The 20732-nt window shown below is 29.5% G+C and overlaps 1 protein-coding gene across 4 annotated transcripts in view; it reads left to right on the forward strand.

Annotated features, from left to right (window-relative positions):
- Nucleotides 1–15050, forward strand: part of Camta (Calmodulin-binding transcription activator) — a 71243-nt gene extending 56193 nt beyond the window's left edge. The window contains exons 5-16 of one of the 4 annotated variants that reach the window (XM_074257627.1): nt 3032–3220; nt 3385–3783; nt 4421–5113; nt 6108–6443; nt 7109–7356; nt 7492–7691; nt 7929–8033; nt 9851–10005; nt 11060–11562; nt 13507–13662; nt 13750–13774; nt 14743–15050. In XM_074257627.1, the coding sequence (XP_074113728.1) occupies nt 3032–3220; nt 3385–3783; nt 4421–5113; nt 6108–6443; nt 7109–7356; nt 7492–7691; nt 7929–8033; nt 9851–10005; nt 11060–11562; nt 13507–13662; nt 13750–13774; nt 14743–14838 (3105 nt within the window). In that variant the 3' untranslated portion in view covers nt 14839–15050. The remainder of the gene's footprint in view (nt 1–3031; nt 3221–3384; nt 3784–4420; nt 5114–6107; nt 6444–7108; nt 7357–7491; nt 7692–7928; nt 8034–9850; nt 10006–11059; nt 11563–13506; nt 13663–13749; nt 13775–14742) is intronic. The other 3 variants (XM_074257625.1, XM_074257626.1, XM_074257628.1) reach the window with 3 other exon arrangements.
- Nucleotides 15051–20732: the final 5682 nt, after the last annotated feature.

Raw genomic sequence — 20732 nt, forward strand, 5'->3', positions numbered from 1 at the left:
AATTTTATTATTCAGAATTTTAATGAATTTTCTAAAATACAAATAAAAAATGATTCTTTCCTAAAAGTTTTTTAAAAAAACTTTGACAAATAGCCAAAATCCGTCAATGATTCTACAAAACCAGTTAAATTTATCTAAAAATATCTAGCGCAGGACTTATTGTGACACAAAGCGAAATCGACTGTTAGGATCTATCGTAGAACATTCATCATGGCGGCAATCCAAAAGTGATGCAGTATCTTCGAAGCGTTCTATTAACATATAAAACACTCCATTCTATATCCTTGGAGTTTTTATTTCGGGATTTACGTTGACGAGCTGTGAGTTAAGTACCGGCGCTTAGAGAAGACACCCAGTTGAGCAGAGGCGGATGACTGTTTGAGAAAGTTTTCGTTTGGTGAAAACTTAGCATAGTAGGAATGATGAATCCGCGGGGAGCATAAGTATAACTATAAGTAAAAGTTGCTGTAGAAGGATCCCAAGATTGAGTAATGCCGAGGATGAGAGTTTATGAAAATCCATTTGTGAGCGAATGCAAATCCAGGTGAAAGAAGCATCTTAGAAGAGACGAGATGAAAGATGAGCGATGACGCGTTCTTTTCCGGTATTAAAGTGCTGGAAAGCTGTATACAACTGGTGTATAAATGAGAATATTTTGCAGAGGACTACCCGAGGGTGGCAAGAGTGCTAGAGATTTATCAGCAGTTGTCAAGGTATCGTGTTGGATTTATAGGCGGTTATAGCTCGGTGCCGAGTAGCAAAGTCAACTTTCCTCAATAAAAAGGGTCTGCTGGAGCGAGACGGCTAGATAGTGAATCCTAGATGCTGGAAGATGCCAGCGACGACGAGGAGAAGAGAATATTCCAATGTGATTTGCTGACATTCGCAGGAGTGATGAGGGAGAGAAGTGAGTGAAGAAAAGGCACATGTCAGCGGTGTTCGTCCTTGTCTTGCTCGAGTTACATCAGCTAAGGGCTTCCAAGACCCAGAGCCGAGCCCAACTCTAAATTTTTACCTCCCCAGCATTCCACATTGTAGACGGACGGGGTGAGGCGTGAAAGAAATAAAAGTTTCCGAGTTGAATCAATATCGGTAGTGGCACATCACATAGTGCTGCTCTTACTCACTTACTTACTCCTACCCTTACCCTTCCTCAATCTAGCCTCGCACGTGTCCTGAAAGGCTAGATTGCGAGCTGGCTAAGTGAAGCTTCAGCTTAGGGAATTCCGGGTCTGGCTCTCCAAACTTAAATCAATTATCGGATGCCCGGCTTGAGTACTTAGTTTTTAGATGATGTTGATTTGATGATGCAACGTATTTAGAGAGTTTCGAGGTATTAGTTCTGTCGGTGTCAAGTAACTAAGTAACTAAACTAATAGTTCATTTTGTAGGGTTAATACTTATTTATTAGTATTGTAGAAAAAAAAATATTTTTATTGATCTTTATTAAGAATGAGAAAAAATCATTTTCTTGAAATTTTGAGTACTTATACTCATAAGTATCCTCTATACGCAGAAATTTTTCAAATAGTCCTTGTGGCGCTAAATTTTGAAATAAATTACCGGTGGGTAATAAGGCCTAGGGAGATTTTGAAAAAAATCGAAAATATTGCAATGTATCATTAATTTTTAAATTAATACATTAGCCATAAAATATAATGGGGTAATGGTAATTTTCACCATAAACAAACACAAAATTAAATTTTTTGAAAAACCTTGCAAATAGGCCTTATTTTACTATTACTACTACGGTAGGGTAATAAGGCCTAAGGGTTATATATACTGGAAATAGTTATACTATAGTTGATAAAATTGGTATTAGAGATCAATCATCAGTTAAATTGAGCAACAATACTTTTTAAGATGTTGATAAAAATTATAAACAATGATTTTATATATAAATTATTAAATATAAAATTATAAAAAATGTTTATGTTTACCATTTAATCAAATCGTTTTTTAGGAATTGTTCTGCGCTACTTTATTTAGCATATTTAGGATGATGAAATATAGAAGACTTCGGAACGTTGTATCGGGACTCGGTATTAAACTTGTAGCGACATTTCTATGCTATATGCTTCTACTAAAAAAGTCTTTTTGCCGGAAGCGGTTATTTTAAATAGCATTTCTATCAATTAAGCCTTATTACTCGCAGGTACCTCACATATATAAGAGATTTTTAGGTATATTATAGTGACTCATCACGATATCTCTGGAACTATAAGGCGTAGAGACTTCAAATTTTGTAGGATAATTACTTTTGCTATGTAGAAGTCAGCTAAGAACTGATTTTAAGAAATTCCTCCCTCAAAAGGGGTTTGCGGGGGCGTTAACAATGAAAAATTCCAATTTTTTAACTATAGCTCCTATAGACTCGAAATTTTCTGTATGGAATCTTCTGTAGGAGATGTAAAAATAGTCTATGAACTAATTTTACGAGAGATCACCCTACAGGTGCATGGTGTTAATAATTATAAATATTTTATTGACAGATATGAGTAGGATTATCATTTGGATAATATCTTTTAAAATAAAATATATTTTACTCTTATTTACACTATAATTGATTTATATATAAAATTTTTAATACTATTCTTAATTTAAATTTATTTTCTATTTTTTAGTTCGGTTTTCTATAAAAAGCGTGTTTTTTATTTTTTTTTTAACTATTATTTTTTTATGTACAAACTTAGTGGACAAGGTTTTCTGCGCTCGTGTTTTATAACACACTCTCTGGTCGTTGCCTCAACCTCCTTCAAGCCGAAATTTATTAATATTATTATCATCTATTAATTTTTTTTTTTCGATATTTTCCATCAATAGTGGAAAAAATAAGACTAAAATTTAAATTAAAATTTTAAAGTTTGAATTCCTTTAGAAAATAAAAAACATGTAATTATTCACCATCCCTCTTAAAATTGTTCTAATATGTTCCGACATAACAATCATCAACACACAATCCTTGTGAAGCTTTCCTGGTAATCTGAGAGCATTTAGTCTTTAAAGTAAGCGATAACTCGAATGTTTCCAGGAAATAGCGGCGATCCTAATCAGCTTCCAGAGACACGCGGAGTGGCAAAGCCGGGAGGTGAAGGTCCGCCCACGAAGTGGTTCGATGCTGCTCTATTCAAGGAAGAAAGTGAGGTATCGGCGGGACGGCTACTGCTGGAAAAAGAGGAAGGACGGCAAGACCACTCGGGAAGATCACATGAAGCTCAAGGTAATTAGCAGTAAAAAAAAAAAAAAAAAAAAAAAAAAAAAAAAGGACTATTTACTTAATCGGGTAAAGCAGACACTGAACTGGTGCAGGGCTGAGACTATTTCAGTGTCTGTTCTTGCCATTGATTGTAAATCCAATGACATGATCCGTTTATTCTCGGCTAGGTCCAAGGGGTGGAATGTATTTACGGTTGCTATGTCCATTCAGCGATTTTGCCGACTTTTCATCGTCGCTGCTACTGGTTGCTCCAAAATCCTGACGTTGTCCTGGTTCATTACTTGAACGTTCCTTATCCGGATGGTGACGCGAAGCTGGCTGCCCTGCCGCCGTGCCTGGCGCTCCCGCCGGATAAGAAAGAGTGGACTCGTGATGAGCTGGCTTCTCAGTTGAGGCCTATGTTCCTAGGGAGCGATGATGATCCTAATAATCCTCATCTTTCTCAGCATAACAATCATCCGGTGGATATGATTGTTACTCAATTGTTGGATAGGCAACGTGCGTCGACGAATACTTCTACTGCAGCAGCACAATTGGCACCAAGAAGATTGACACCAGATAACCAGGTGAGGCTTGGATCTTCTAGGTGGTATTTTAAATTGGAATTACGGCTGAGTTATAGGAGATAGGAGAAATTGGTCTAGATTATAATGAGTATAATCTAGATTATAATGAGTATTTTTTTGAAAATTTTTATTTTTCAGTTTTTTATTAATAATTTTCGTTGTTGCAAAATTAAAAACTTACTTGATTATTGAAAAAAAATTTTTTTTTTTCAATATGGTCTAACTTTCTCCTAAGACTTGGAAAAAATACAAACATTTTTAGAAATTTTTAGAAATTTTTTTTTTTCAAAAATTTGTACGGTGAAAAATAAATTAACTTTCACTAGTAGATAAATAAGGACTTTAATTATTAGATGAAAATTAATTTTATGCATAATTCAATATTTTTTATTTAACATTGATAGCGAAAGAACCTCCTTAAGTACGTGATCTAATCAAATTTTTTGCACATCGAACTTCACATTCAATTTCTGGCTAAATGATAAGAGATAGAGGAAAATTGATGAGCATTTTGGTAGGAAATTAAATTTTCTACAAAAAAGGTTTTTTATAATTTTTTCGTATCTCCAATATTTAGCTCACAATTTACAAAGTTATCAAGTTACCCATCATGAACTGGTCCATGATGTTCTTCTAGGTAACTTCAACGACTGGAGGCCAGCAACCGTCATCAACGGCATCGACGGCTCCGCGAATATACTCTCGACATTCCCACTCGAGTCAGAACCAGCAACCAGCGCCTCTGGTGCTGAGTTTGCAGCAGATCCAAGGTGGCGGCGGTCTCTTGATCCTTAACAGCCAGCCGTACCACCAGCAGCCTCAGCCCCAACCTCAGTCCCAGCAGGTAGAGATGCAAACAGTAGGGGAGCAGACCCTGGTCCAGCAGACTGGGAGCGTTGACAGAGAGCAGCAGACTCACCAGCAAGACCTGGACACCAAGGACTCAATCGAGCTGAACACGCACCAGACAATCACCGCGCAAGGGAACTCCGGGCTGACGGACTTCGTTGAGACTCTGGACCTCAGTCAGGAGGACATCCAGCGGACACTTTCCGCGAACATGATCCCCCCGTCGCCGTCACCCTCGCCAGCCGACAATCACATCATCAATCCGATGGACTTTATTGATTCTTCTGATGATGTCCTTGTTAACCTTGACGCCTTCGACGTATTCGGCGATCTTACAGAGCTTAATGACTTCGAGACTCATGAGCACAAACCAGAGATTGACAGGTCAGGTTCACAGTCCGACAGCGCTTGTCATCCTGGAGCTACCGTCCATATTGCCGAGTACAGTCCTGAATGGAGCTACACCGAAGGTGGAGTCAAGGTTAGAATTTATTTTATAATCTTCGATTTTATTTCCTAATTTTTTAAGTAAATAATTGAAGATTTTTAAATTTTACAATTATGAATATTAAAAATTTCTTTAAAAAAATCTAATTAAATTTTAAAAAATTAAGTCAAAAAAAATTTTTTTTTTATTTTTTCAGTCAATTTAAAAATTTTTTATATTTCTGAGTTGACTTGGGCAAAAAATAATTTTTCTTATACTAAAAATTCAAAATAAACTGAATCCAAAAGTTACTTCAAAAATTTTCCGCTAAGTGGCTAAACTTCTCGCAGTTAGAATTCTAAAACTTTAGTATTTAAATTCACTAAAAAATTTTCAAAGTTCTAGGGCTTGAATTCGAGACAAAGATACTTTTTTTTTTTTTTTTTTTTTTTTTTTTTTATATATTCACTAATGAAGGGCAAGAATTTGTTAATATTTAATAACTTTTATCCACTGTAGTGAATAATTTTTAATCCTAAAAAATGTAATAAATATTTATTGATAGCTAATAAATATTTTTAAATTTTTAAAAAATTATTTTCTGGGTGTCTTAATAAATAAATTTAATAATTTAAAATAAGAAAAATAAATTAGATGAAAAAAGTTAGTTAAAAAAGTATCCGCTAGGTGGCTAAATTTTCTCGTAGTTAGAATTTTAATAATTGAGGTTAATAATTTAAGTTAACTAAAAAATTTTTAGACTTATAAAAAAAATTTTTTAATATTAAATTAATTTTATTAACTGTTCATAAATAATTGTTTATGATTAAATGATTTAATAAATATTTATTTACTGTTTATAAATAAACTTTTTTTTTTTTTTTTAATATTTATCTATGATTAAAAAATATTTAAATATATTTAATAAATGAAAAAATTGTTTCCAAATAAATAAATTAATAAATTCTTTCATCAGTGATTTAAAAATGGAAAAATAATAAAAACTTTGAAACTTCCCCACTAACCACAAACGTAAAATGTATTCCAGGTGCTGGTAGCTGGACCATGGACCGGAGGTAGCGGTTCACAGTCGTACTCAGTGTTGTTCGACGCAGAGCCAGTAGAAGCATGTCTGGTCCAGCCTGGCGTGTTACGTTGTCGGTGTCCTGCCCACGCACCGGGGATCGCCTCACTACAAGTAGCTTGTGATGGATTTGTCGTGTCAGACAGCGTTGCATTTGAATATCGACGGGCCCCTGCTACTGAGCCTAGTCCAGAAAAGGCACTACTAGATCGATTGGCCGACGTCGAATCACGCTTACAAGGACCAGGGCCACCCTCACCCGCAGTACATCTTGAAGAGCGACTCGTTACTTACTGTCAAGTATGTATATAGTATACATATAGTATCTACTAATCGATCCTTTCTCTAAGCCTCATTCTCATCTTTAATCTCTATCAACAGTAAGAAGACGAAAAAAAATTTAGAATTTTTATTTTTTTGAGCTTTCTATGAAAGTATCTAAGGTCATAATATTTTAAAAGTCCTCAACAAAAATCAGAAGGGTAAAAAATTTTTTTCAAGTTCAAAAAATCAATTTTAACAGAGTTTGATAAAAAAGTTTAAAATCAAAATTATGGGCTAAATGATAGGAGATACAAGAAAATGATAAGAAAGTTTTTTTATAGGAAATTTAATTTTCTATAAAAAAGATCCCTATCAATTTTTTTCTATCTCCTAACATTTAGATCTAATTTGAATTTTAAATCCGATTGTAAGAAAGTTTGATCATCTCACATGTTAAAAAATTTTCAAATTAAAATTTCAGGTCAAATATTAGAGATATAAAAAAATAATAAGAAAGCTTTTTTGTCGGAAATTTAATTCTTTATCAAAAAGGTCCTTATCATTTAGCTCAAAATTTAATTTTAAATAAAGCTTATTTAAAAAGTTTTTGATTTCGCCACTAGGTGGCTACGCTCTCTCGCTAGCAGAAAAATCTTACCAGATTATATAAGAATCCCGGATTTTTTTTTTTTAAATATCAGGATGCCGTTGTCCGTCCATGGCGAGCTGGAGCCGAACCACTGCAATCCGGAGGACCAACCCTTCTTCACCTGGCCGCAGGATTAGGATACTCCAGACTCGCTTGCGCGCTGCTTCACTGGAGATCTGAGAATCCCAGCAGCGTTCTGGATGCTGAAGTAGACGCTTTGAGACAGGACGCCGCTGGTTTGACGCCTTTAGCTTGGGCCTGTGCAGCTGGGCACGCTGATACCGCTCGTATTCTTTATCGGTAAGTCAAAAAAAAATTTTTTTTTAAATCATCAACTTGTTAGCTAATCCCCGTAAAAATAAGAATAAAAATCCGCGAGCGTCAGCAAGGATGAGGCTTTAAAAATTCTAGGGTTATAACAATTTGTTGCCCCAGGTGGAACGCGATGGCGCTGCGCGTTCGAGATTGTCAGAACCGGAGCGCAACAGATCTGGCGACGGAAAATGGGCACTCGGATATTGCCAAGGAGCTGAATCGGCTGGAGACACGGAGACAAGACGAGAGACTCTTCCTGAGACCGGCGAGTCCTAGCCCGAGGCGGCCCTCCCAAGACAGCGGTCTCGATCTTACCTTGTGTTAGTTTTATTTTTTTTTACAGTTTACATTTTAATTACCTGATTAATTTTACAATTATAGTCTAACTTAACCTTTATTATCTTACCCGGTATTTGCACTGGCTAGAAATTGCTCCGTCCTTGTAGCTCTTTTTTATTAATTTTTATATTAATGATTTTTATTGAGCAAATAACAAACCCGGTTAAAAATATTAAAGATGCCGGATGTTTATCTTTATTTATGCGGAAACAATGCAGGTTCTCCGCTACTGGACAGGATGGAATTGTTGCAAGAGGACGATTCGTCTTTAGGGCTGGAGCACCAGGGAATGGAGAGCACTCCCAGCTCCCAGTCGTCTGTAGGTCCGTACATCTCCAGAAGTATCACCTCATTGCAGTAATTGGTCATTGATCGTTGCAATGATGTTTTATCACTCCCCTTACCCATTGCCTGTGCCTGTCTCGTGTGTTGTCTTTCCGTTTATTGTTATCTTTTATCATGTTATCATCTTGTTATATTATTAATCCCCTGTACTGTTTGTTGAGCTGTAATATATCTTTCCTGGTGGTGAGTTACTTAGTATTTTTACTCAACTGTTATGAATAATTTATAAAGAGAAAGAAATTTATTAGATTTTTATCATAACAAATGGAAAAGTGGGAAAAAGAAATTTTTTTTTATCTTTATTGGTAATATTATAAAAAATATTGTGGTAGAGTAAAACAAAAAAACTACTGGCTGGATTAATTTCGCTCTTGGTAAGAATTTTTTTGGACATATTGAACTGTAAAAGACACACTTAACATTATTGATTTCCTCAATATTTTCGATCCAGCGCTTGATTTTCCAAAAAATCACCAAAAGCCTTTTTTTTTTTGAAAGTTTAAATTCATGTAACAAAAGGAAAAAATTTTTTTTCGAAAAAACAATGGCTAGACTTTAAAAGGAACTCATTCTAGTTTTTGTAACCGACCTTCAAATTTTTTGTGCGATCATTGGTTGCTAAAATATCGATAATTAAAGACAAAAGGATCCTTTTTCATTTAAAGACCGTTATCTCTGCGAGAAGTAGACGTATCAAGGTCTATAAAAAAAGGAATTAAAGCTAAATGAAGGAAGTATTCGATTCTTATACTGGTTAAGCAAACAAAATTTTTTCCACGCCCGTAGACCAAAAAAAAAAAATTTGAAACTTTTTGAAAATTTTGAAAAATTTTTTTTTTAATTATTCAAAAACCGCGGGTTTTTTTAAATTTTAAAATTCTATTCCGAAAACTAGATACTTGGAGCTACAATTATCATTTTTTTTAATTTCTTCTACAACCATTTCTCTTGAATTTACGGCCTGTTAAAAATTGCCCAAAAATTTGGAATTTTTTTTTTTTTGATCTTTTAATTTTTTCCAGTAGTGTAAAATGTAATTTTTTTTTTTCCATGTAAGCCTAAAATGTTAAATAATTAATATTTGTCGCAATAAGACCAAAAAAACTTGAATAATTTTATTTTCCATTTTTTGATACCAAAAATTGCTTTTATTCCCACCAGAAAGATTTTTTACAGCACCCACAAAGCTAGAGTATTTAATTATTAACCGATAAACCAAAAGTAACCCCTTGCAAGCTTTTCGCAGTGTTGGTGTGTGCTTGCCTTGACGAATCAAATAAAACAACATTCCATAGCTTGGGGTCTGTATCCGAACACAAAAGTACTAAGTACAAGATAAATCACACCTTTTTCACAAGCTGAAACTAAAACTAAACTAAAATATGATCTAGGTTGGTAACTAACTACTTACTAAAATGCCCGAGGTTTTATAATGCTCACAATGTTTTAAGCAAACACGTGTGTGCTTTGTATATAAATTACAAAACGCAGTGCCAAGATTACAATTATTATTATTATTATCATTATTATCAATCCACGTGAAACATATAGCAGCTTTGGCAACGTGTATTTCTGTCGCCCCTTTTATTTATTATTTATTATTTATTTTTTAATTTTTAGTGTTAAATATTTAACTGCTCCTAATAAATTTAATTTAAGAAATTAAAAGGCAATAATTTAAATTTTATTTATTTAAATGTGTTTTGGTTTTGTTTATGTTTGGGTTGGTGTTGGTGTATTGGCGGTTTTAAGTTTTTCTAGGAATAGGTATAGGGTGGTAATTTATTTTTTTTAAGGGAGGAAGACGTGCGGGTGCTGACGTTGGCCGAACAAATAATAGCCGCACTTCCAGAGAGAATAAAGAGAGAGGGTGATCCTTCGTCGCCCTCCCTTCCACCCTCGCCGCCATCCTCATTGACCCCGCTCGAGGATGCTTTTATGGAGCAAATTGTAAGTACACTAATTTTAAATGGGATTTTCTATCTACAGAACCGGATTTACTTTTTCTTAAATTACCCTCCCCCACTTCTAGTACTCAATCTTCAGTTAATTAGTTTTATAATTAAATAACTAGTCACTTTATATTTACTCTGTCTTACAATTTATCTTCGGACAGTTTTATTTTTAATTAATTTATTTTAGATATTATATAATTCATTGAAAAGATTAAAAATTTTTTTTTTTACGTTCTTACTATCTTAAAGTATAATTTTGTTTAATTTGACTTTTTAAATCCTTGTAGTTTTTTTTTTTAATTCGCAAATTAAAGTTCGAACTGAGTTAGAACGATCAGCTGTTAATCGTCAGCCATTTTTGTTTCTTCTGTTTTAAATTCTAGTGGCACCATTTGAAATTTGAATTTGAAAATTTACGCGGTAAATTTGATTTAGTGGGTTTTTTTAAATTTAAATATTCATTTTTATCATATTTGAATATTGAGTTTTTAAATATATTATTGAAATTATTTTTGAATAATAATTAATTACTAATTTGGCATGAAATAAAATCCTGATTATTAATTACCAATTCAATCCATTAATTAGAATAAATTTAACGAAATGAAAAAATAATAATTAAAAGTCAAGTCGAGTTAAATAAATTAATGAGTGTCCTTAATTAATATTAATAGAGGGAAAAAAATGACTTTACTTTATTGAATTAATTTGTTTTAATTTAAATTTTTATAATACTAATAATAATTTTCGATTATTTTCATTAATTTAAAAAAATTATTAATAATAAATTCTACACTAGTCGTTTTTGTCATTTTTTCAGTTAAAGTTTTCAGGTCAATATTGAAAAAAATGATAGAAAACCTTTAATTGTAAAGAATTAAAGTTTTTATAAAAAAAATTGTTTGCTAATTTAACCGTATTTCTAACCCTCGAGCAAGAAATTTAATAATAAAGTCTTAAATTTTCACCATCTCGTAGAACTATTAACTTTTAAATTTATTATTATTATTATTATTATTATTATTAAATGAAAAATTAATAATTTCCAGCCGCTCGACTCCGGGGAGTTATTCGATTCATATCGTGAGTGTGGAGGTGCAGCGTCTGTGTCCGACGTCGACGCGGACGCAAGTCCGTCCAGCCCGTCAAGCAGCTGTTTGACACCCGACTCACCCTCGCCGCCGCCTACCACCGCCGACTTCTGCGAGTTTCTCCAGCTGCAGCTCCAACTAGACGGCGGAAACCCTCACCATCATCACCGTCATCACCACCAGAGCTATAATCATCAGCAAAATCACCAGCAGCACTCTTCCAACGAGTACGACGACTACATGAACGGTAACCTTACCGAGAGGAGCAGCGAGGGCGAAGCCGACCTCAGCCGCCTCACCCTCTCGGACCGCGAGCAGCGCGAACTCTACCACGCTGCCCGGATGATCCAGAAGGCTTATCGCAATTACAAGGGCCGCCAGCGGCAAGAGGAAGCCGAGAGACACGCTGCTGTCCTTATTCAGCAGTACTATCGTCGACATAAACAGTACGCTTATTACAGGTATACTTTATAGTTTTAAGCTTAATCATTCGGGAGTTTACTCGGCGACACTCGGTAAAGTTCACACTTTTACTCTCATTTTTATTAATATTATTAGTGCTAGTAGATTTTTTTTTACTTTCAAGATTCAAAAAGCCCGCGTTTTTCGCGCCAAAGGAATTTGAATCTAGGAATTATGTCGGCCATTTTAAAAAATTTTTGTGAGCGGCCATTTTGTCGGCGAACGGTTAGCAAAACTAATTATTGATCTAATTTCAATAATAAGATTATTGGTAAAAAATACAATTACAGAAATTGCTAGTATTGACTTAATTATAAGAAAAATTGAAGAATTTTTATTTCATCTTGAAATTTAATTTCTTTTTAAATTTTTATTTTTATTTATGAAAATTTTGGATAAAGTTATTGGATTAAGTAGTTTAAACTTAGTAAATTTATAAATGAACATTTTTTATTTCAAAGTTGAAAATAAGTTTATTAAAAATTTTAAAAAGCCCGCACTTTTATAGTCAGCCATTTTACAAGCCAACAAACGGCCATTTTGTCGGAGATTGAGCGAGAAACTAATTATTAATTTATTTGTTACAGTAAATTAGTTTATTTAAAAAAAAAAAAAAAATTACAGATATTAATTTAAAATTAGTTTTTTTTTTAACTTTAGACAAAAAATTTTTAATATTTACTCAAGTATTAGAAAAATTGCAGTCATACTTAAAAAAGTTTTTATGTTGAAAAATTTCAAATAGATAAATTTTTTATTCAAAATTTTACTAATTTTAAAATTTTAAACAAGATTTGAAAAATAAATTCAAAAATCCCGCGCTTTTATAATCGGGCATTTTGTAACCAAATAAGCGGCCATTTTGTCGGAAATTTTGTGAAAAACTAAATATTGTTTATTAATTTAAAAAAAAATTAGTCAAATTGAAAAAAAAAATAAAAAAAAATTAAAATTACTTTAAAATCTGAGTTTTTTTTATAAATTAACAAAAATTTTAGTAATATTTTTTAAAAATCACTTAAGAATTAAAAAAAATTCAACTTAGTAATATTTATAAATGTTTATTTTTTTATTAAAAATTAAAAATTCCAACAATGTAAAAACTCTAAACAATTGAAGAATCCCGCACTTTAGTAGTAATCCATTTGCAAGTGAATTACTGTTAATTTTACTCGAATTTTTCCAACTCAGCAACCAGTAAAGCAAACGTTAATCCAAAAGATAATTAAACAAGGTAATTAACAGTAACCGAAAATAAATCACCAGGTAATTAAAACAAGAAGTACCTTAGTTTCATTATTCCGTGCGATTGCGCTCGTGTCGCGGTATTAATCCTCATAATCCGGAGGATCTGTTGATAAATTCGCGATTCAAATATTAAATTAGCCTCATTGCCTCCTCATAAATCACAATGAACAATCCGAAGGGTGACGGATAGCCTAACAAGCGACAAAGAAGACAAATAGTAAAGCATAAACATAAATAAATAGAGTCTTATGGAGACTCGGAGCTCATGGGAAACAATTCTTCTTACCTGGCGAAGAGACAAGTCGGAACTTTTAATTGGGATCGTAAATAATTCGGTAACTTTGAGTGAACTTTATCCAGCGCGGGCCTCTCGAATACCAAATTAACCCGGCATTAAATTAATACGAGTTGGGTCTAAGACTGTGGCCGCGGATCCTGCATAATGTAACTGTGTCTCTAGAGTGTGTCTAACTGAGATAAAACAAAGACGAAGGCGGTTCTTGCTCCTCTTGCTCTTCCTCTTGCTCTCTATTACTCGAACAGAAGGTGGTATTCTTATCTATGCAACTCCTGATCCAACTATCTGCTATCTGTTATTATTATATTCGCTTTCTCTAGTCTAGTCTTCTCTTCTCTTCTCTTCTCTTCTCTGGTCGAACCGAGATGGTTAGACTAATACTCTTTACTAATTGCAGACAAGCCACCAAAGCCGCCCTGGTGATTCAAAGCAACTATCGCAACTACCGTGCTCGTCCCGGATCCACTGGCACAAGACAGCAATCTGTTCATCAGCAGGCTGCTCATCAGGCTGCTAGGAAAATTCAACAGTTTATGCGACAATCTAAAATCAAGTAGGTTTTTTTTTTTTTTTTTTATTGATAATTTATAATTTATATTATTGCTAAAAATTACTAACAATTCGTTTGAATTTAATGCAGTCTGTCGTGTGATGATTCACGACCGGTAAGATTATTGTTCTATTATTATGCTTTGATCTATGTCAAGTCAATTGATTTTTTTTTTTATCTACATTTTTAGACTTCAATATAATCATTTAATTATTTATTTAATAATAAATGCTCAGGTTTTTTAAGATCCGGTCTAAATTGTATCAAATTCCGCAACGTTCATTTTGTAAGGATGATAGTTATTTATTGGTATTGTTGAGAAAAAATATTTTTATTGATATTTTTAGTAGAAGCTATATGCTTCTACTAAAAAAGTCTTTTTGCCGGAAGCGGTTATTTTAAATAGCATTTCTATCAATTAGGCCTTATTACCCGCAGGTACCTCACATATATAAGAGATTTTTAGGTATATTATAGTGACTCATCACGATATCTCTGGAACTATAAGGCGTAGAGACTTCAAATTTTGTAGGAATATTACTTTTACTATGTAGAGGTCCGCTAAGAACGGATTTTAAAAAATTCCTCCCTCAAAGGGGTTTGCGGGGGCGTTAACAATGAAAAATTCAAATTTTTAAACTACAGCTCCTACAGACTTCAAATTTGATAGGAATCTTCTGTAAGAGATGTAGAAATTTGTTTTTAATTTTTTTAGTAAAAAATTTTTTTTAATAATAAATTTTCTATTGATAGTTTTAGTAAATAATTTATATTAATTTCTCTAGCAAAAAATTTCTATTAAAATAGTTAATAATTTTTCTTACCAAAAAAAATTTTATTAATTATTTTAGTCGCAAAATTTTGATTAATTGTTTCTTTAGAAAAATATTTTTATTAATTTTATAAAAACAAAAAACTCTTAAAAATGGTGAAAAATTAAGAAATGTAGGAGTTCAATAAAAGAAGAAAAAAAAAATAAATAATTTATTTGCAATCTTAAAAATCAAAATTGACTTGCGATCAAAGTGTTCAAAAAAAAATAATAAAAATCCCCTTACCTAACAAAAGTGTCTTTAATTCCAGACTTCAGAACGCTCGGGCCGTCGCAAACGCGAGCGGGAGGCAGCCAGCGGTCATTTCACGGGCGGGTGCTGCCCCCCAAAGCTCGCACTCATCTAGCCCAGGGGCCAGCCCAGCAGCCGCGAACCAAGAGGCAACTTAGCAACAAATTCAACAATTTGTTCTGGAACAAAAGCTGGAACTCGTACAACCGACTGTCCAACAGAATTAAGCGGCAATCATTCTCCTTCCAAGCATCACAAAGCTTAAGCAATTAATTAAAATTATAATTATATTAATATTAACAATAAATTAATAAATTAATAAATTAACGGCTGGTTAACGAGAAGAGCAATTTTAAACTAATTAATTAAATAAATAAATAATTCCATTGGGGATTGCTTTATTTTAACCGTCCCGCGTCTCACTGAGACGGTAATTGCCGGTTCACTTACGGATAGCCTCTATATTTATTATTTCTCAAAAATACTATCCATTATTTATTATTTATTTTGTTTATTCTAAATAACAATTGTTTCATTAATTATTTATAAATGTTGAATAATTAACGCTTGAGGTGCTTGTAAATAATTACAATTAATTCTTTCTAATTATTAATAGTCTTCTTAAAATTCAATATCTTTATCTGCTTTAACATACACAATAATTATATTATTATTATTATTATTATTATTATTATTATTAATTACCATTATTTGATATTTCTAATATCGCGTGACAAATGCCTAGAAGGCGTAAAAAATTTTTTTGCAAACTTATTCTATGCTTAAAATTCAAAAAAAAAAAAAAATGTTTGTAAGCCAAAATGGCACGTAAAGATTCCTTTTTTTAGCTTTTATTAATATTAAAATTATTATTAATGTCGTTATTATACATTAATATTAATATTCATTAATTTATAATAGATTAATATCAATATTAATTCTATTAATTAATTTTGAGATTTTTAATTCGTCTTAATGACTATTAATCAATATCAACATCTACTAATATTAATATAATTAATTGACGTTAATATTAAAAATGTTGGTGAGTAATATTAATTAGCATTGGATATCTTAAATAATGTTAAAACCATTGATTAATTTTTTTAATATAATTTATTAATAAAAATATTGATCGATCAAAAAATTAATGATGAATGTCAAAATTAATGATTATTTAAAATTTAAATGAATATTGAAAATAAAATTAATCAATATTAACAATCTCATTAATCAGTGTTAATATTACTCACAAATATTAGTCTCTTGGATTAATATCATAATTAATTCGTTTGATTATGATTAATTAATACCAATGTTATTAATATACATTAAAATTTATAATTTATATTAATTTTATTAATTAAAAAATTTTATGAGCAATATTAATAAATATCAGTATTATTTATCATTGTTAATATCATTAATTAATGTTAATATCGTTTAATACTAAAAATATTAATCAATTTTGATATTATTTATTGATATTAACGTCATTAATATTTATTAATATTAATATTAACAATATTAATGATTAATGTTAAATATCATGGATTAATTTTATTAATATTCCCAAAGTTTAATTTATATTAATTTTATTGATTAATATTAATTAAAAAATTTTATGAACAATATTGATAAATATCAGTATTATTAATCATTGTTGATATCACAAATTAATGTTACTTTTCTTGTTTAATATTAACAATATTAATTAATCCAGATATTATTAATTGATATTATTCTCATTAGTTAATTTCAATCATATTTATTTATATTAATATTCAAAATATGAATCATTAATATTACTATTATAATTTATCAATTTGATTATGATTAATTAGTGTTAATATTACTAATAAATTAAAATCTTTAATTTATATTAAAAATATATTAATATTATTTATAATATCGACGCTTTAAATCAATTTGAATTAAATAGAAAAAACATTTTTACACACTTTTTTGGTATATGTCGCCCGATATTAATTAAATCATTTTCTTTTTAGAACTGGCACTGCCTGGTTAATTTATTACATTAAAATTGTAAATAATTTAAAGTTTTTTTTGGTTATGTTACAAGTGATACATATCAGTTTAGTAATTGTATCATACTTTGTTGTTGAAGTAAATAATAAAACTGTTATATTAATAATTGTCTGAGACTGAGAGTAACGAGAGGTATCCACCGGCATTAAAAAAAAAATTATATTAAAAAAAACTAAATAAAAATAATATTAACTTTCGAGACTGAATTGTATTGTGAGTATTAACTCTCGGTGTATACAAAAATAATAATAATTATTTAAATAACAAACTTATTGTATTATATTATTTAATATTTAATATATTTAAATATATATATATATATATATATATCTTGTTAATTCGCTTGTGTACTTTGTATTGAGCAAAAGTTACTTTGTTCAGAATTAGATTATACTATTGTTTGTTGAGATTGAGGTTATGCTTAAACAATATTCTGTTTTAATGGTAGATTATTTTTTTTATTGCATGGGACTGACGTCATATTTTTTTTATATTTATATTATTTATGCAGGGTTGTTAAATATTGTTATTAACTAATTAAATTATTGTAATTAATTAAAACAATGTATCTAAATTATTAATTTTTTAAGTTTTGTGGTTATGTTAAACAATTTTATTAAATTTCAATGTAAAGTATCAATGGATTAATATTAATAGTACCGATTAATAAATGTTAATTAATAATATTAATATTATTAGTTAATTCTCATATTATGGACTAATTTTGTTTTAACAGAAATATTTACTATTAATATTAATACAAGTTGATATTAATATTAATCATTAATGTTAATATAATTAATAAATCCTTTTAAGAATTAGTATTAACGTTAATTATCAATATTAAGAATTATTAATCAATTAAAATATGATTAATTAATATCAACTCAATGTAATGATGGTATTAATATCATGAATTAATCTGAATTTGGATTAAAAATGTTGTTAATAGTTATTATTAATTTTAATCAATAACATTGATCAAAATTAATTTAATTGAATAATATTAATATCACGAACTAATATTTATATTAATCATTAATGTCAATATTGATGATTAATATTAATATTATCAACTAAAACTGATGATATGGATTAATAAGAATATAATTTATTATTGAATTATCATTATCAGTTTATATGAATTTTTATAGATTAATATTAATATTAAAAATTGATATTAATATTAATTCTAGAAATTTTATTAATATTAAAGAAAAAAATTAAATATTTAACAACCCTGTCAATGTAAAAAAAAAAAAAAAAAAACATTAAAATTAAGATTATGTTTGTCCGAAGAACAAAGTACACGGAAAGAACAAGATGGCACTGGATATCATCTTAGATTATACTGAGTAAAAAAATTTTTTAGATAGTAGCTAGTATAATCCAGATTACAATGAATATAATCCAGATTATAATGAGTATAATCCAGATTATAATGAGTATAATCTGGATTATACTAGGTACTATCTGAAATTTTTTTTTACCACAGATATCACTGAGTATAATTTGAGATGATATCCAGTGTCATCTTATTCTTTCTGTGTACCAGAACAATGCAACTGATCGCTAATTTTACCAAAAAACTAAACAATTAAGTACAATCCGTACTTAATACAAAAATCCTCTCTGAAAAGGATCATGATTTATATTAAAACCAAAACTAAAAAAAAAAAAAAAAAAAAAAAAAAAAAAAAGTTTTTTAACGACTGACGTCCTTAGTGTAAAATTTATTTGCTGTTGAAAGCCAAGCGAGGCAGAATATTGTAAATCCAGAGGGAGTTAACGAATGAGTCCAACGAATTCGTTGATATTTATGATGACGGATGATGAATGGCATGATAGCGTTGAGTGATGCGCGTCGGCATGATCGCGGTTAATAATTATTATATTTACCGAGCTTTTTTGCCGTTGTAATTTGTTACCATAAATTTTGTAAATAATGAGGCAAGATGGGTCAATTTTTTTTTTTTTTTAAATATTAAATTGTAAACTGAGTTAATAATTATTAAATCTGAGGCAGTATTTAAAATTTATTTTCGGTGCGATAAATTGTTAAAAATAATTTATTAACAATTTTAAAAATACTAGACGCTTGTCTTTGTGTAATAATTATTACAGAGACACTAAAATAGTTAATAAAAATGCTAATGTGATAAATTAAATAGTGATCAAAGAAAGTATTTATCGTGCTCCGTTGAATTTATTGTTTGAAGATTAAAATAAAAAGAAAAAAAAAAAACTAAAACTAAAACTGAAACATTAAAAGGGGTGAAAGTTAAATTCATTGCACCAGTGCAATTTTGTGAATAACTTTTAAGATTTAATGAGACATAGACACGAAATTAGTTATTTTAAAACGCGGAGGCACGTGAGTTCTTTCTTTTCTATTTAATAATAATTATTATTATTGTTAATGGACAAAATTGTGTGTTGATTTTTTTGAGCTTTCGAGGTACCACGGGTACTAGTAAAATAATAATAATAATAATAAAAAAAAAAAAAAAAATTAAAAAGTTCACGAAAAGAAGGGAAACAAGAGAAGGGTAAGAAAAAAAAAAAAAGTAATTAATGTAACTTTTAAATCGATTAGCATTTAAGCTCCCACGCTCAATCCACGACGTTCTTGCATGGAACGGAACGGAACAAATAATTTAAAACGACAACTCTTTCGGATTATTATAATTAATGATTATTAATGATGTAGATAATATTAATGATATTAAAATCGATTATTAAAAGTTGTATAGATTAATTGATTAATTAATATTAATGCGACAGTGCATGATGCAAATAATATAATAAAGTAACAAACTACTGTATACATGAGTCAATTCCAACGAGCATTTTACATGCCAATAAGCTTAACGGATTAATTAGTTATTAACGCGTAAAAGTGGGAGAAATTATGAGAGAGTGTGCATTAGAAATCAAATTAATTATATTATTATATATAATTAATTCATTATTATTATCATTAATAAACAAATTCAATTTCTTCAATCATTGTTATTTAATTAAATTAATCCATGCTGTCGGTGATTAATTAAATCGATTTATATAATAATAAATATATATATATATATATATATATATATATATATATATATATATATATATATATATATATATATATATATATATATATAAATTCGATTAATAAGGACGGATTAATATTGTGTAATACTCAAGAGTATTTGATAATATTTTTGCTCCGATATTTATCTATTGGTATAGTTGAGCTATTAATAGAATTTGTTATTAATCATTATTCATTGTAATTTTTTGTCTGGTTGTTTGAGGAAGATTTTTTTTTATGTTAAAAAATTTTGTTTTGTTGTTATGTAAAGTATTTGTTTTAATGTTGATGTTATTAATTAATACTAATATGCGGGATTAATATCAATCATCAATTTCTGTACTGTTAATTGATATTACTCTTACGACATTGATAACATTTATTAATGTCAGTATAATTAATCGATGTTATTATTATAGATTAATATCATAATTCATCAATTTAATCATGACTAATTAATGTTAAAATTATTGAGAAAGATTCAAAATTTTTGATTTATATTAATTTTATCAATTAATATTAATTTAAAAATTTTCTGAGCAATATCAACAAATATCAGTATTATTAATCATCGTTAATATCAATTAATGTTACTCTCATTGTTTAATATTAATAATATTAATTAATCTTGGTATTTTTAATTGGTATTAATTTCATTCATTAATATTCTCAAATTTTCAAATTATATTAATTTCATTAATTAATATTAATAATATTAATTAATCTTAATATTTTTAATTGATATTAATTTTATTAATTAATATCGAATGATTAATATTGAAAACATTAATCATTAACAAAATATTTTCGAATTATAAATTAATGTTTAATTAGTATTAATTATTAACATCAATATTATGCATTAATACTATTATTAC

This window comes from Cotesia typhae, unplaced genomic scaffold, assembly GCF_013202065.1.
Source record: "Cotesia typhae breed Kobodo isofemale line unplaced genomic scaffold, CoteBio_Ctyphae scaffold_45, whole genome shotgun sequence".
NCBI classification, from domain to species: domain Eukaryota; kingdom Metazoa; phylum Arthropoda; class Insecta; order Hymenoptera; family Braconidae; genus Cotesia; species Cotesia typhae.